Genomic DNA, 18,148 nt, shown 5'->3' on the forward strand with positions numbered 1-18,148 from the left:
GTCAGTTGCGATTACTGAGTGTTTGTTTCTTTCGCTTGTGAATATGAACAAAAGTGGTCATTTTAAATTAGCACTGTTCAAAAAATCAAGTAAATATTGATAGTTTTCCTTCTCTTTCATGGGAGATGCCTTAAAAAGTGTACTGCCTAACACTAAATATATATTCTAAAATACTATATATAATATATATATACTAAAAATACCAACTTACTGTAATTCGTCCCTCCGTGTACCCAGATCCCAATGCTGTGTTAAGATTTTTTTAGACCACCATTTGTGTATCCTACCAAAATTTTTCTTTTCAGTAATAGGTAAAGTTAAAATTTTAATTTTAATTTTTTAATGCAGAAGGTGCTGTTTCATACAAGCATAAAAGCATAGAAACTGCTATATAAAGGAGCAGCTAACTGTACACCTCTTCACCAAAGCTTGCATGACAGGAACAGCTACTTGTTAGGGAAATTGTTTCTTCTGATGTAACCAAAGTTAGAAGTAGAAAAAAAATCTAGTAATATTAACATTTGTAAGTGGTTTTCCACTTATAGTGGAAATAGTGTTCCACTATTTTCACTGGAATTGGTTAGGACAGTCTTAGTTAATAAGAAAGTAAATGACAAGGTACTTTTTATTACTGGATTTCTCAGAGCTGACAGCTATATTAAATATTGAAGTGTTAGGTGCTTTCTATTAAAAATTATTCACCATTTTTCATTAAAAATTTATTACAAAAATTGAATTACTGATGATTTTGCTTCACACCTCTCTTGATAGTAGGATGGTTAGTTACTCTAGTATTGCAGTGAAAATTCAGTGTTATTTGAATTAACTTTGAGAGTTTTCAAATACAGTTCAGTCAAAAAAGGGTCCGGGAAGATAAAGTAGCTCATTTAAATTTCTCAGGCTCTTTACAGAGGACAACCATTTTACCCACTGCTAAAGCCTACCAACCTCTGTCAGAAACACTGCACCTTTCAGCACTTGATGAAACAACTTAAGGCAGGGGCCACTCTCAGAAAAAGCTTCAAAACGCTTTAAACGAGCAGCTACATTTTGAACTGGATCGGCGCTAATACCGCACTGCCGCAGGCTCTAGGGTGGGGCATGGGGAAGCCTCGAGTACTTGGGTGGTACTTGAGCACCCTCAGGCTGAAGACAGAGCAGTCATTTCCAGCAGGGCAGCAGTGAGCCGTCACCAGCATGACTGCTCATTACCTACACTACAAGTATTTCCTGGAGGTTAAAAACACACCGACAATTCTGTTCATACTTGAGCATGACCCGCCCTCACCAAGACAGCACACGATCCTGGGCCTCTGAGCTGGAATTCCTTCATATACAGGGCATAACTTCCTACGAGCTGCATGTACCAGGCTGCTCCACGGTTGAGTTGCAGTCCAGTCCCAGCAACTGGGAATCCTCGGAGCTGTTGTCATATTTTGCCACTCTTAGCACTGGTTAAGAATCACTTGCTACAGACTTGTACAATCTGTAGCTTGTCTCTTGGCACACAAAAGTTTGGGAAGGCTTGTGGAAGACCAACAAGGTCCAACTATTGATTGATCCAAATTAATAAATAACAAAGTTATTTTTAAGGAGAATTAGTTAAACCCCTGAAAACTGCAGCAATCCACAGTACCAGCCTTCCTTATGCTGGCTGTAGTCCACACAGGTGTGTGTGTAGGTGTGCAGAGAGAAGGGCTTACTGCATCAGTGGCTAAAGCTGAGGACACTTTCAGGTTGCTAATGCTCAGTGTCCCTTTCTTCTAACAAAATGTATTTTTCTCCTTCTATAAAACTTAACTTATTAAAGGTGGAGACTGAAGATGATTAGGATTTTAGTAATACACACCAGTTAATTGTGTGGCATAGCCCTAATTATCATTCATCATGCAGGGTCAAATTATATGGTAGTTACACAGAAATGCTCAATCTCAAGTTATGGGACCATGACTGTGAAATGTGACCTCTTTTTTTTTTTTTTAATTTGGGGGATTTATTTTTGCTAGGTAAAATACCTGCAATAGCTGCATTCTCTAAAGTCAGAGGTTACCTCAGGACTCTTTCTTTTTTGCAATATATTACAAGAGACCTGATACAGCTGAACTACAGGTAAGTTTTGTTTCTGTTCAAGTAATGCCTTCTGTTACCTCAAACTGTTCCTCCAGTCCTGCATACCTGTAAGGTTTCTACAGTTTTACTGATTGTTATATAAAGAAGTAACTGTGTAACAAATAAAGGTAGGATTGTAATTGATCCATTAGGCACCACCTATTTCTACCATTAAGAAAACTTGCTCATGGGAGCTCATCTCAGTTACTAAAAGTTATTCTTACTTTGGAAAAGCCAAAGTTTACTCTGGCACATCTTAGTCTTGGACTGCTATTCTTCCCATGAAGTGCTCTGTATTATGACTACACGGTACAAGGAGCACCTTTTAACACCCCTCTGATTGCTTGCACAAAATGAACTTCTCAATGTATAACCTAACGTGGCATTCACGTTTTCATCTCAGTAACCTCAGTAACACAAGTAAACTGCTTTCCTGTTAGAAGTTTTCCATGCACTAGAATATTGTATATAACTTTATTAATGATTTAAGAGTTGGTTAAAAGGTAAAATATTTAACTTTCCAATGTTTGGAGAAACTTAAAAAATAACAAGAAGCCAAGACTTTTCTTCATAATTTTTAATACTTTTAAATACTGGTTTTAAATTTGTGATTGTAACATGTAAGAGCCAACTTCTTTTAATTTTTAAAACTTATCATTAGGATCATAAAGCTATTATAGAACAGTTACAACTCTACACACTCAAGGTACTCAAAAATATGATTCATGTTTTAAGTCTGTAAATGAACAGTGGCAATTCAAATACAGCATTATCTGTACAACTTGACAAAAATACAGGTGGACAATCTGATTAAAGAGAATCTGCACAACTTCAGATAAGCCAGCTCAGCCCAATTAAGTAAAAGGTAAGGTTTTTTCAAAGTGCATCACATTCTTCACAGGTATTTGTCAAAGATTTTCAGGCTGTTAGACAGAATAACAACAACCATCTCATCTTCAAGCCCAGTACAAGTTCTATCAAGTCATGTCCTTCAGATCTAGTTTGGTAACATCCAAATTCTCCAAACAGATGCAGCTATCCAGAGAACAATATCTGATGACTGCTGCATTTTCAGCTTTTTGAACTGGTCCAGCTTATAAAACAACCATTCTAGAGTCAGAAGTTGCTTCTGGAAAGACCACAGCTGCATTAATGCTCTTGATCTGTTAACAGGAAGAAATGAACTCAAGAGCACACAGACCTGGCAGTGACTGACAAGAGGGAGGGACTCAAGAAACTGTATAAAACCATGAAAGCAACATCCCTTCCAGAAGAAAAGATCTAATGGCTACTCACACAAGGACAATCTGAGAGGCCTACTGCCTCTTGAAATATTTTTTCAGAGGTCCCTTAATAATGATTTCTCAGTAATGTAACTCCTTCCATAGTCTTCAAAAAAAAAAAAACCTCTTACAAATCTCATTGGGCAGGGCTAGCTAAAGTGAAGTACCAGTGCCTTTATCTAAAAGTAAAACATACTCTTTACAAATAGTATCTGTAGTGTCATTTTATTTACAGAATAAATTGCAAAAGTACATCACATTTAGTGCAAATGCAACTAATGATATAAGTTTATATACTGCTTTGTAAACTTTCCATACCTTTGTAAAATAAAGCTATCCTATTAAATTAATAAACTTCCCCATGTTCCAACAATTACCAGAAACGGCAAATAAGGAGTTAAACTTTATATTTTGGACTTTCTTTTTTAAGTTCCCATCAGTGGCTTGTATGGTGGAATGTACCACTTCTTGGTTGATTGTAAAAAGATGAAGTACATTTGAGGTATAAGATTTTGTTTTTAAACGTTGGTATATAAAATGCTCACTGGTGATATAGTAAAGATGTACAAATTTTCATCTTATTTGCCTTACTAACATTACCATATAGGCACTTTTCTACATATTCAAATGAACAGAATAACTCTGTAATAAGGCATATTCCATGCACATCATTAGAGAAAGGCAAATAAAAAGGGAAGAGTTATGGAGCATGAAATCCGCATGCGTGTGTATTCATGTGTTAGGTACGGTTTCATCTCTACAGAGAAGATGAACAGAAGTTTTTCAACACTGTGCAGATCACATTGAATCATTTACCAAATCTTCACTAAGTTACTGTATTATATCTCTTTTCAGGCACCTAGCACACTATATGCAATAAATTTCACTTTCAGCTTTCTTTTGAAGAAAATACATCCGAAACTTTTTTCCTCAAGATACACAGTTTAGTAAAACACCAAGCAGTCTCCGTAGTTTCCAACTACAGGACATGGATAAAAGACCTCACAGTCAGTACTAGCTCAACACAGTTCTCTCCTAACAAGTATCTCCAGAATCAAAGGCAGGCAAACATCTGACATTTATGTTTTCACAGCAGCTAAAGGGAACTTTCCAGTAAGAACTACGCATTCTTACAGCTCTGATGGGTTTTTGATCAAGAGGAAAATAATTTTCTACATGAACCTCACAGCACAGCTTTATTAAGATGAGGAAAACACATGCAGGATTTGAAAATAATGTACTCATCCTCAATCTAGACTGGGAATGTTGTTTTATATAATCCAAATTACTTCAATAAATATTATAGTGTACCTTCTCACAGCTTTGTGAAAGCCCGGGATATCATCCAAGAAAGCAGTCCACAGATAGCATGGACAGATGTCTCCTAAGTTTTAGGCAGTCTCTTGCCCTCTCATACAGAATCTTTCTAGATATTTCTGGATCATGTTTAATAACAAAAATTCTGCAGCACATATTACATAACTAAAAAATACAATAGAAATATAAAGATATCTGGAAAAAATAAAGCTTTTCACACTCTTACTCCTTCAGAACTAAAGATCGTCATAAGAGTAAGACAATAGAAAAGGCAAAGTCATAAGGATATTGACAGCCCTCAGATATTAACTGGCATTTTATGTAACAAGATGATTCATTATAGAAACCAGCAGCAATGAACTGTGATTATACAAAGCAAAACAAAACCTACCAACAAGTTACCTAGGTTTTACTGAAGCCACTCCTCTCAACATCCCCAAAATACCACACAGATTTTTGTGCACATAAAGCACATACAGTATGCCATATGTGCATTTGTCTCTTGTGCTTTTTAAACATGCACAAAAACTGCACAAGTATCTTAGGAAGGTTGACAATGAAATTCTACAACTTGTTTAAAATTAACACAGTAGCCCATGTTGGTGATTCAAAGTTGTATGCACTCTTCTTCCAAAGCAAGCAAATAAAAATAGAGCCATATACATGTTATCAATACATGTATTTATAATTACACACTGATTCAGCAAGAAAGGTAGCAGGAGAGAGCGATTGTTAAATATAACCCCATGGTGTTGCAACACTTCTTCACTTCAGTATACAAAGCCTAGAACCTGGCCCATAAAAAGACTGTAGATCCTTCGTTCCAGCATGGAGTGCTCTATGCATGATCACTTCTCCAATGTGGAATGCTCACCCAGTCTTGTTCTGATTGCTGCAGGTAAGCAAAGAAAAGAATACAGAACTGAGAAGTTTGTATACTACTATTAAAATGAACTTGTTAAGCACCTTAAGTATAACCAGGACTGCTATGAACATGTGTTAACTGTTGGCTTGTGATGCTGTGTTTTTAATGCTTTACCTACACTAGGTCTCTTAAGAGTTTACATTTAAAATTATGAATCATTACAGGGATATCAGTCATAGAAGAATGAAACAACTAAGACTTTTGGAGTCTGACACAGTAAATAGAACCCAAACATAGAAGTAACCTATGTCACACCTAGAAGTGTTAAAAGACTCATCTTCAGACGTGAATGAATAATGCTGTAACATCAGCACAACTAAACAGAATTCTGTGGTTTGACATGACAGTTACAGTAAATAAAATATATAGCAGGAGTCTAACAAAAATTAGTTAAGCCTTATTTACCACTAAGGGGCTCAGATAGCATCAAAATCCTCTTCCTCTTCTTCAAATCATCATATAACAGTTAAAAAAACTTTAGATTTGCCAATAACCTATAACATTAAAAATATATCCACTGACTTCAGAAAGCATCTGAAAACCCCTTTTCTTTCCTAGGTTCATCAGAAAGGCTAAAAACTTCAGTCACAATCTTCTAAATACTCAAGTAATTCATGCTGGTCCGTCAGTCAAGTTCCATTAATGAAAATCCTAGGTCAAAACTATTCTGTCAATATAAAGTAAAACTGAAATGTACTAACAGTCTATGAAATATGCAATTTAAAGTCGAATTTAAGTTATAAAAACCTCATGAGGCTCTAGAGTAACTTCAGTATGTATCTTTACAGAACAAGAGCAAAATGCCTGAGATAGTTGGAAAAAACCAGTACTTCATCCTATTTTATTTCTATGCAAATTGGACATGCATGCAAAAACTTGCAAGATGAACCCATAAAAGTCTATGAAAACTAATACCTGCTATCTTGTGCAGCCTGTACACACAAATTACAAACGGTTTTAAAAAAGCATAACAAATACTAAATCAAGCACTGAAGAAGCCATGCTAATCATGTAAGACATTTATAGATTGCGTACTTCCATCTGGCCTTGAAAATGGTGAATCAAGAATTACAAAGTATGTATACCTGCCAATACTAGAATAAAATAGGCTTTCCTGCTGTCTTCTCTTGTACGTACGATGTAAAACGCTTTAAGAACTTTGGATATTCTCGTTTAGCCACTGCCCGTAACACTGATGCTGGTGCCCATCCTCCCGGGTTCACTAGGAGTAAACAGAAAGAAGGACACTGAAACAGAGCAACTCCACTAAATGCTGAAAAAGTAAATTTTAGTTCATTACTCCTGCAACTCTTCCTGAAGTAACAGGAAAGAATAACCATCAGCAGATTTTTTTATGCCCCAAGGCTTGTATTGTAGCACTTTCTATTCGTAATACTCAAGCTCAGTCCAGATCTACAATGCCATTATTTAGAAAACATCAAATACATTATACAGGGAGTCTTGGGAAAATGCCCAGATAGAAGATTATATTCTCTGTGGGCTACCAAGAAACAAAAGAGAAAGAGGCTTGAGCGACTTCCTATTTCAAAGAAAGCAGTCAGTCTTTTCAATAATTACTGCATTTGACTGCAGAACTGCCACATAGGCAACACCCTGCAAATGATTATAAAGCCTTTAAACAAAATTTGAACAGACTTTTAACTACATTTTCATTCACAGGGGAAGTATGTTGCTGAAAAAGCTATCATTTGGCATATAATCAGTTCAGAATTTAGCAGTGAAAATATACTTTTAAAGTAATTCAGAAACTTAAAAGAAAGTAAAAAGCAGGGTGAGCTACTCTTGAAGCGTTTTGTAGCTCTAGGAGAGGAGATAGTAAGTATGCATCTCCAATACTACAATACATTGCTAAATACTAGGTACAGCTACAGTACCATTCAGCTTTGACAATTTTTCAGTCAATATCAAAGATTATATCATTTAAAAAAAATTAAGATATGTAGACTAGATTATACAGCTTGCAAGCATCTTCATATAAAACATATTTACTCCTTCTTTGCATCAGGGGATACGAACTGTATCCTTACTATCAGCAGTTTTTCAGCCTAATGAGATGAATTGGGAGAAAAAAAAAATTACGGTTGTACATGGAAAAAACACAGCATACCATTACTGAAACTAAAAGCTATGCCAGCTCATTCCAGTTGCAGACATTTCTGCCCACCTTCCTCCACCCCAAGGTTATGTACATAGGAATGACCTACATAGCTCTTCCATTTATTCCTCCCAGAGTACCACATAACGAATGATCCCATTCACCAGTTCATGTAGCACCTTAATTTGAAACCTTTTGAATGTGATGAACACTATATACATATTTATTTATTTAACAGAAAATGGAAAAGGCATCATGCCTTTTTTTTATTTTTCAACTCCCCAAAATTAACATCTATCATGAATTCATACTGAAAAATTTTATACTCACCATTAGCTACATATGTAATCTTGCACAGAATGTTGTCCCTGCTTATTTCCTTGTTGCCCTCTGGTGGGCTTACCAATGTCTGACAAATCATAGCAATATTTATTTTGGCACGGACACAGCGATTGTTCAGCTGCCAAAAATATGAAACACTGTAAGCTTTAAACTAAATTTGTTTCAGCATACTTGAGCATGAACATTTTTCCATCATTAAGTCTGAGACACTCTAGAAGCTGTGTTTGTGGGAGTCTACATTCTAGCACCTAGATGGATGTAACACGTAAGGGAGTAAAATGACAGATAAATGGTGGATAGGGAAAGGATCTAAAATGTCTGAATCTGAAGTTTCTTGCTTAACAATTAAAAGTGAATTACTTCAACTGTTGTGACAAATCAGTAAAGAAAGATTTAAAGAATAATGTCTGCATTTGCAAATATCAATTAACTTTTCCCTTGAAAGCAGGCTATAGAACAGTAATCCAAGGAAAACAATCATTGCTATTGTCTAGTAGAACCAAGGCAAAACTGTAAAATGGAGACTTAGCCCTATCTCTAATTATATAAATCTACTCTTATATTTGACAATACTGAAGATATTGATTTGATTACATACAAAATAAACCTCAACTCTTTAAAATGTTTTTACATCTCCAGAAACTTTGCTTCCGTTCTGCTGTAACACCTTAGATCTGACAACTGAGAGATAAGACAAGAAAGCTTTTGGCTAAGAACGCATTTAAGTCATTTTATTACTTGGTTTAAATCAACAGTATTTTTGTAAAAACCCTCCATCTCCCTCCCACTAGCACTGCAAATGCATTACCATGGAAGAGAAAAACAACCTTAAAGACAGAACTTCACAGAATCAAAATATTACTTACAGGAGCACTGTCATGTTCTACAGAGAAATTGCACACAATCCATGTTTCCGGATCATTTTCGCTGAATGCTGGTATCTTTCTGATGGCAGACAAATACAGCACATCCCTTTGAGAGGCTGGCCACACTCTCTGCAGAGAAACACCTGAACATAAGCTTTTCCAGGTTTAACTACTATCCTTAGTTAAAATTAAAAACCAAGCAAGGCAAACCAGGTCAGTTATATTACTAATGCTCAAGTAGCTTCAAGTTAGTAATTTCATTCTGAAAACTGAAAGATAACATAGTTGTAAACAGGCAGCAGAAATATCAGGTTGGCTACATTTCATACGAAGGAAAATTAGGGCAAAACTTTAAGGCCTTCAAAATGCAGAGTGCCAAACTGCAATGAATTTTTCAGTTAAAAAAATAGGAAGAGGCAGCTACCCTACCTACCCTCAACCTCAAGTTTGCATTTTAGTTAACACTTGTAAGCTACAAACGGAACAAATGGTTTGGTGTATAGGGATGCATCTACAGTTATTTATGCCTCCAGAGAAAAAGAGAGAGGAAGGATGTATTCAAAACAATTATTACTTAAAAAAACTACTACTTCAGTAAGACAGATACAGCAAACTGATATTATCCAAGTGAAAGCTTTAGAAGTGAAAAATGTGACAAAATAAGAAAATAAACAGAAGTTATTTTCTTGATATTTAACAGGAGAAAAAAGTTCTGGCTTTTACCACAACCAATACAGACAACACAACTGTCTTATTCAAAATTATGAATCCTCTGTAAAAGAAGTTTTACTATAACTGCACTACTGGTAAAATTGTCAGGAAAAAAAATTTTAATGTTTGAATATACTAATACTTAGAAACATGCAATACTAAGGATGAGTACAGATATTTCACCCCTGTAAATTTTTTAGATCGTTACATTTTAATTGTTGGGTTGTAATTCAAATGAACATTTTTATAAATTGACACCAGAACAATTTTGGGGGAAAAACAATTAAGGTACAAGAACAAATGCTCACCAACAATTAAAAACACTTGCAATACTTGGTACGTCAAATAATTGTTTTTGCAAAAAAATATCTGATACGGTGGTGTAGATTTCCTCCTTGTAGTCAGTGGTGATTTACTGTTTCTGTTTACTCTGAATGACTCTTGCTGGCAGTGATATAATCACAAGATCAAAAGCAGGCCTCACTGGCCTAGCTCTATCAGACACATGCACAACCAATTACGCTCTCATGAAAAGTTTGAGAAATTGATGAAAGCTGAAGTTTAAAAGAGAATTTGTTCTGGAATATTGTCCAGAACAGTATTTTAAATCATTAAGACTGTAAAATATTCAGAATAATACTAGAATATGCATGCTTCAGACATCTCAGTAAAGTATGCAGATTGTTATTACCTTATGTGTCTGGTAAACGATGATTGCGTTATCAGCTAAATTTTCCACAACATGGAAATTTTCAATTGTTGCTAAAAGGGGTGGGGGATAGAAGGAAAAGAAAAAAATCCATCAGTGCACAATCACAGACAATAGGGCAATGCTATAAACACTGTTCTTGCTGAAAAACTTGCAAAGCTGAAGAACCAATGCCTTACTTTCCCAGTCATTACGAACATCAACGTTCCAGAAGTAGTGGCAAACTTCATGTCCTGTTACCCCCTTAACAGCATGGGTTGCTTTCAAAGGATCTAGAACTATTCCATTCTCTTCCACTTCTCGTCTGTATACCTACAGCCAAACAGAAAGAAAAATGTGGAACAGAAACTGTCAAAACTGTCCAGTTCAAAATAACCTAAACCAATGAACCACTTACCTAGAAGATCACTACATTAATAATTTGCCATGAGAATGTTCTCTGGTAACACCCATAGAAGACATTCTCATGTGGCAATTAATATTAAAATACCAGTGCTTTAAGGTTTCTACTCCAAAAATTATTAAGCTAGCTTATTTATCACCATCGACATGCTTTCCTAAGCACAGTGGAGCAGCTGACACTAACTTTTTACTCCTGCTACTTTTGTACATAGAAGTTGCACATTACTTTGATACCTAGCTTTAAGTAGGAAGGAATGAGAAAGAAACCCACAAAGATGAAACTATTGCAACACAGAATTTTGTATGAATAAATATATAGGGAGCCACAGCTGTCATGGACCCCAGTCCCAAACTAAACAATGCTATTCCCAGAGAGAAGTTTCAACAGCATAACTTTCCAGAATTCCAGTATTCCATAATATTTCCAGAAATCATAGGATGATTTAGGTTGGAAAATACCCTTATGATCATGGAGTCCAGCAGTAAAGATAACACTGCCAAATGTATACCAGAAGTATCTGTCTTCACAGTGTATCACCTTATACAAATTCACCAAATCTGAAACATTTACCTTCATTTCCCCTTCTTCTACCACTAGCTGCCAATTGGCATCTCCTCCTACATCTTGCAAGGAATACGTCATGTGGTTTTGTACCATCTCTTCCACCTGTAAAAGAAAAAAGATAGGCACTTTTAACTCTTTCCTTCCGTATTTTTGGCGAGATACTGTACAGCACTGGGAGTCACAATTTAATACTTCAATTCCTGTGCAGGAGCTGAATTTGAACGAGAGAGCTCTCTGTTAGGTTAGGAACAAACAAATAATAGTGGCCTTCAGAAAAAAAAAAGCCAAAATCTTGATTCAAATTTCAACTTTGTTCTCTGTGGGGACTTCCTACCCTGCCTTTGTGCCTTTAAACTGTGAAACCTCATCACTTCTACCTAAAACAGTTCTTTATTTCAGGTGATAGGATCTGTAAGTATCTCTAAATGGAATTGCAACGCACTGTAAGATACTCACTGAAGAGCATTTAAAAAGCTCAACAAAGACAGAGGGTTAGGGAGGAAGAATGACAAGCTCTAAAAAGCAAATGAGTATCAAAAGTTGTATGGGAAGAACAGTGAAGAAAAAAGTCACAAGCAAAGCATGCCTGGTCTGTTTCAGTGACATCTTTGCACAGTTGACAGCTAGGAAAAAACCAGAAATGCCTACACTCAAAGGATTGTGACAGTACAGAGATTCTATAATTATAAAATGCTCATTTAAAACTTATTTTGCTAGCAGCTGTGCCTTTTTTTTTACAGCCAAATATTTGCTATATTTTTATCAGGCTATGTGACTATCTCATTTTTTATTCCATAGAATATGCTTGAAAATGGGTATTGGAACATGAAAACGATGCTTATTTTAGACCTATTATTCTGTTTTTTTGGTTCCCTACCCTTTTCCAAATGCCCCAAATAAAAACTGAAGGAAAATCATAGGGTATCCACTGCTGTGTAATGCTTCAAGTATTTGAAACACTTTAATAATTTTTTTCCACATGAAATGAAGATAATTACTAAAACTTGTCACAGCAAGCAAATCCAGATGATTCACAGCATTTTCCTGAACTACTGAAAATACCTTTTAAAAAAAAAAAAAGGAAAAACACTACAAACAAAATTAGTTAATTGACCAACACAAGGATTAGTTGAATCACAATCACAAAATTAACAGTCTGGATGCTTTTGGACAACTTACAAAAATATGAAGCCTAGTGTACAGTAAAATATGTAAAACATATTTAAGCAAGTATGAAAACAAGTAAAAAGCAAAATAAATAATAATTAATCTCTTTTTATATATGGTGCAGAATTGAAAGACGTTATTTACTTTTAATTTAAGGCAGTAATTTTGCTATGTACTCAACAGGCAATACACGTAAGATCAGAAAGAAAAAAGGTATTTGAATAAATAAAACTCCAGAAGCACAAGGAAAAAAAAAATCCATTGGATGGATATCCTAGTTTGTCTTAGTTTAACTAACCATAGACTTCTCTAGACAAGGAAAAGTTATCAATCCAAGTTTTGGGTGTTTTGGTTTTGAGTTTCAGTGAACAAAAAGCACCACCAAGATTTACCTTTCAGCTTCTAGACAAGCCAACTTTTGCTGCCAGTTACTAACAGGTTTCCTTCAAGTTTCTTCCTTTTTTTTTCCCCAGTGAAACAATGACAGTACAATAGAAACGAGGTAAGAATCTGGGCTATTTAAATATTCAATTTATTAGCTCTAGGACACACTTCAAGAAAGGAATCCTTGCCATGCTCTCAACACTAACTTCCCATACCTTCAGGCCCTTATGTATTTTCTATCCCACCACTTAATTTATTAAGGACAAAGCTATGCTTTATACATTTACTTATGTCTTTTGATACTTTTTGCTTTATGTGCTAAATGCAAAGGGATGAGGAAGATCTCAAGGGAAGAAGAGAAGGAGGCATCCACAGGAATTCAATCTAATTCTCCTGCTACACAAGGAAATGCAGTATTTACACAACCTGCTTGTGCACACTGTCTGTACAAACTGACTTTAGTCTACGCACTGGTCACCATCTCAACCTGCACCTATTTCAGAGGCACAGTTAAAATCTAAAGATTCTCTCCCACCTGAGAAGCTCACTATTACCTCTGGGCTCCTAGCTGGCTACAAGAAAGATCTGCAAAAACACTGGCAACCTGCATGCCACACAGCCCTGACCTGCATTTTGAGTGGCAAGTTCTTCCCTTTAAAGGCCTAAGAACTACTCAGAACCTATTATAAAGCTGATGGATCTTTAAAAGAAAGTGATCTGAACTCCCACACAACTGGCAGAGACAACAATGCCTTTCTAGAGGCACCCTGAAGAAACAACTCTCATCAGAATACATGTTTATACTCTTCAAAAAATATACTCTTCTTAAAAACTGGGTTGCCAGTTGCTACTTGACTTTTACTGATATTCAATTCCCTTCACTCACATGAAGTCTAGGAAAAAAGTCATTTATTAAGAATCAAGATATTAGCTTGCCTTCTTAAAGCCAAACTGTCAGCTTGGAAATGGAGGCCAGTTTTTAATATATTTTTTAATGATGTCCATAGCAGGTAGAATTAAAAGGTCTGCTATTCTCATCAGGCTCTCTGTTCTCTTGTTCAGTAGAACTGAAACTCCAGAGCATGACCTGTTAGTCTGGCAAAATTTGTTTTAAGGAGGGTGGAACTGCATGTGGGGATATTCATACTTTCTGTAATGAAAGTTAACTTGAAACTGGATTAGGAGGCACTCCACAGTAACTTTCATGTAGTATAACCCATGCAGCAGGTGAAAAGAGCAACTTTACTCCAGTCCATTTGATCCTGATACTTAACCACAATTTGCATTATTGTGATAAGGACCTGGTCCACCTCATGTTTGTTTATAAGTCATCAGTTCTGCAGTCAAAGTGGTGCTCTACAACACAGGTTTATCATATGAATACAGAAATGTTATCACAGGCATAAAAGAGGTGAAAATGAGAACACCTGCATATCTTAGCAAATATGAGTTTTCCTTATGCTGAACGATCTCTGCACCCACAACCTGACAGAGTACTAGTTTCCATCATGGCAATCAAACTTGATTTCTATTACATATTATTCCCTTACTTTATTAGGCCCTCGCTTTATTATCTCTCCTCTCAAAGAAAAAAACACTTGGAAAATTAACTCAGCTACTGGAGTACCCATGGATGAGCCTAACACTGTTGTGCAATAGGACCTGCATACTTCTTCTCTTGCATTAGGTTCAGATTTCAGAAATAAACTGACTGCAAAAGGTCTTGGAATTTTAGTCTACTAGGCTAGTCCTTAAATGTTGGTCATGCTCATGAAGCTGGTAGTAAGCTCTGGAGGTAATAAAATTCCAGGCTCTGTTAAACAAACAAACAAACAAACCAACCATTCCTGTTTGAAAAAAAAAAAGAAATATTGGTTGGAGCTTTTGTAATACTTTAAATACTTTAAAATTTGTTTTTAATAGTTTAAAAACTCTCCAAAAGAGCAAATCCCAGAAGGAAGCTCCATATTCACAATCATATATGATTTCACAGCAGGAAAGAAATAGCATGAATATCATATCTAAACCACTGTTTTGGAGATTAAAAAGCAAACACCTACCTAATTCTACTCCAAACTATCAATTTCCTAACAAGCACCTAAAGTAATTTTGTACATTACTGGAACATGTCATTATGGTGATATTGACATATTCAGGATGTCAGACTAAATTTCTGAAAGACAAGTGAATACACAAACTCTTCAACATGATTTGTCATACCCAGTCTTCTTGGTCAACATGATGACCTTTTGGTAATCAAACCAGTCACAGAGGTAAAAAATGGTAAGAGTGAAACATAAGATTCAATGTATTAATGTCATTACAAATAAATACTTGAGACAAAAATGAAACCTTTGATTTAATAGCATGAAAAATTCTTCAATCTGAAGCAAAGACCATCTCTAAAACTGGTTATTCTGTTTTCATTATACCTAGAGATACAAAATTTTCAAACTATAGGCATTTTTATTAAAGCTACTGATGTAAACCAAATAATTTCACAAGATTTGGGCCTCTGCACAAGTGGTATGCATGCAAGCTGGATGAAAAGACAGACAACCATTTAGTACAGGAATAGAAAACTCCTTTGTTTGTCTCAATGTACTAGTTTAAAGCAAGCAGTGATTGACATAAAAAAAAACAACCACCAAACAAAAACAAAAAAACAAAACAAAAAAAAAAAAAAACAAAAAAAAAAAACAACAAAAAAAACCAAACCCAGGTTCTAGAGAAGAGGATGAAATAGAGAAAAGATATGCAATCCCCACTTGACACATCAATACAGTACCTGGGCGCTGAATCTGTGAACATCATCAGAGGCACTGACTAGATCAATGGAAGACATGGAGGAAGAGCGACTATAGGGCTACCAGAGACAGACAAAGAAAAAACCAAGTAATCAGAACAAAGGCACAACAGAGCGTTCAGTACCAACTTGCAAGCACAAGATAATGAAGAAAAGGAAAACAAAAGCACCATAAGCAGCAAGCACAGCAGCAAATGCTGATTTCATGCACCTATTATATATTATGCTCCCAGCGTAGCCCTGACAGGAGCATAGTGTTTCCAGTAACATTAAAAAACAAGTCAACCGATTCTGATACAACCAATCAGATTTTTATTTTATTTTTCTTTTTTTTTTTTTTTTTCTTAAATAAAAATCAATTCAATGAATCTGGGTGAAGGTATCTTGAAAACCCTGGAGGTATCAAGTTGGGATTTTTCCTTTTTTTCTGCTTGACAAGTAAAGAGTATTCTCAAATCACTATTTTTGAGCCAAGAAAAAAAGCAGTCTTTCTTCAGTTCCAGCTACTTTTTTCAAAAAATGAGTAGGCCACTGGAAGTTACTAGAAACACTGAAAAAACTCACCTACCCATACAAAATATTACATAGAAATAGCACAGACTAGCCCATTATTCTGAGATCAGGATATGTATCTTACCGTTTGCACAAATCGGTGAGTCCCCACAGCAGAATATGCATCTCCAGAAGGTAAGGATGTTGGCCAGTGTAATCTAACCTTTTCACTCTGGGACTGCAAAAACATAGGTTTAATTATCATTAGTCAGCTGCTACGGGGTGGACTGTGAAACAAAGTGAGTCATGCTCAATCTACATAGTGACTACAACAACTAATGCAGTCCATGACAGGCATTAAGTTGTCATCCTACTAGAATTCTCAGTGAGTGGGCCTGAAGACTGAATTAATCTAAACTTCAAGGTATATTTCTAAGTTAAGGAAAACACACTGGCAGCACTAAGGATCCATGTAGTACTATCACAGCCACTCAAAACCTTTACTCTTTGCTACGAGATCCCAACATAGGGTAAACTCTGTTGGGTACTACAGGTCCACCAGAAAGTCTTTTAATTAATTCAAAAGTCATTGTTATTCACTATATTCCTAAGCATAAACTCTTTTATGACAAATGATGCATGACTTTGCTATTCCCTCTCATTTTATATGCTGCTCTGCTTTCTCATACTCTATATTTTCTAGAATCATCTTATCCCTTTTTGATACTTGTCACTGAAGTGTATTCAAGAAATTAGTTAATGAAGTAGTCAGGCAGCACTATATCTTTCCTATTCCATATATCACTAAAGTAAAAAGAAACTTCAGATCAATTATTAGATTTTGAGAGACAGATATTTTATTGTAAAATAGCAAGGGAAGTTCCCTGATCAGTGTCAGAACAAAATAACTAGAGCTTCAGGAGATATACCTCAGGACAGACTATAAGTCACAGAAGTCTCTCAGGAAGTGCTCATCATTAAAATATTTCTGAAGTTTTAATACCTGTTCTTCCATTTTATCCTGTCTATCGAGAGCAGCTTCAACAGCATCAAAGAATTCTTCTTCATTAATCAGACTATTAGGACCCTCCTAGAGCATAAGAAAAAAAAAATTAGTTAAAAGTTCTTGAGACATAGAAGTTCCACTTCAATTTCATATTTCCACTTCGAATGCATATATATATTTTATATATAACTGATGGAATCAAATTTCTTCTACAGATCAAGTATTTTCACCAATATCCTTAGATTACAAGTTCTCTGAATACCTTTACTTGTAAATGAAGTGTCTCCCTCTAACAACAATTTAATGATAGTTCCATAAAGAAAAAAAACCAGGAAACAGAATAATAGTATCAGTACGCCTTGACACCAAATTTAGTGTTCAATTACTAAATGCCTTCTCTTGAAAAAAATGTTTACAGTGTCAGTAAAGTACATCTATTAACATAACTCTGCAGTTAGACTCATGACAAGTATTTCAGTGCCTTAAGGCACTGATATTCAGGTATGTGTTCAAAAATACGAGGGAAGACATAATTTTGGGGATCTCTTGAAACTTCTTGGAAACAACACTTTAGCACTAAACAGCAGGCACAGTTAAGTAAAGGATTGAAAACTCTAGTCTAATAATTAAAGCAGAAATGTAATAAAATTAGGTTGACTGCTTTTACTGTATTGTATAACAACTTATTCCTGTAAGCTTAAAAAAACCCCGAAACTGTGTATCAGCAGTGACACCTGAAAAAAAGCAGCTGGGTTCATAACCAAATAAACAAAGTCCAACTTCGTATTAATTTTATTTTTTTACAGTGCACGTCTCAGTGACAACAATTAATCTAATGCCAAGTATCTTAAATATCTGTAGAGTACTATTTGTCAGGCTATGGCTTGAAAGTAGAAATGTGTTTGATTAATGTACATGAAAGGGTCAAATGTACTTTATTACAGGTGC

The 18,148-nt window shown here is 35.5% G+C and overlaps 1 protein-coding gene across 2 annotated transcripts in view; it reads right to left on the reverse strand.

The window, feature by feature from the left end:
- Nucleotides 1-2,671: 2,671 nt before the first annotated feature.
- CERT1 (ceramide transporter 1) overlaps nt 2,672-18,148 on the reverse strand; it is a 74,470-nt gene continuing 58,993 nt past the window's right edge. Inside the window, exons 9-18 of one of the 2 annotated variants that reach the window (XM_056513357.1) lie at nt 17,198-17,284; nt 16,340-16,432; nt 15,685-15,762; nt 11,352-11,447; nt 10,558-10,690; nt 10,361-10,431; nt 8,959-9,087; nt 8,081-8,210; nt 6,720-6,856; nt 2,672-5,601 (exon numbers count right to left, since the gene is read on the reverse strand). In XM_056513357.1, the coding sequence (XP_056369332.1) occupies nt 6,729-6,856; nt 8,081-8,210; nt 8,959-9,087; nt 10,361-10,431; nt 10,558-10,690; nt 11,352-11,447; nt 15,685-15,762; nt 16,340-16,432; nt 17,198-17,284 (945 nt within the window). In that variant the 3' untranslated portion in view covers nt 2,672-5,601; nt 6,720-6,728. The remainder of the gene's footprint in view (nt 5,602-6,719; nt 6,857-8,080; nt 8,211-8,958; nt 9,088-10,360; nt 10,432-10,557; nt 10,691-11,351; nt 11,448-15,684; nt 15,763-16,339; nt 16,433-17,197; nt 17,285-18,148) is intronic. The other variant, XM_056513359.1, reaches the window with a different exon arrangement.

This window comes from Oenanthe melanoleuca, chromosome Z (assembly GCF_029582105.1).
Source record: "Oenanthe melanoleuca isolate GR-GAL-2019-014 chromosome Z, OMel1.0, whole genome shotgun sequence".
Taxonomy (NCBI): domain Eukaryota; kingdom Metazoa; phylum Chordata; class Aves; order Passeriformes; family Muscicapidae; genus Oenanthe; species Oenanthe melanoleuca.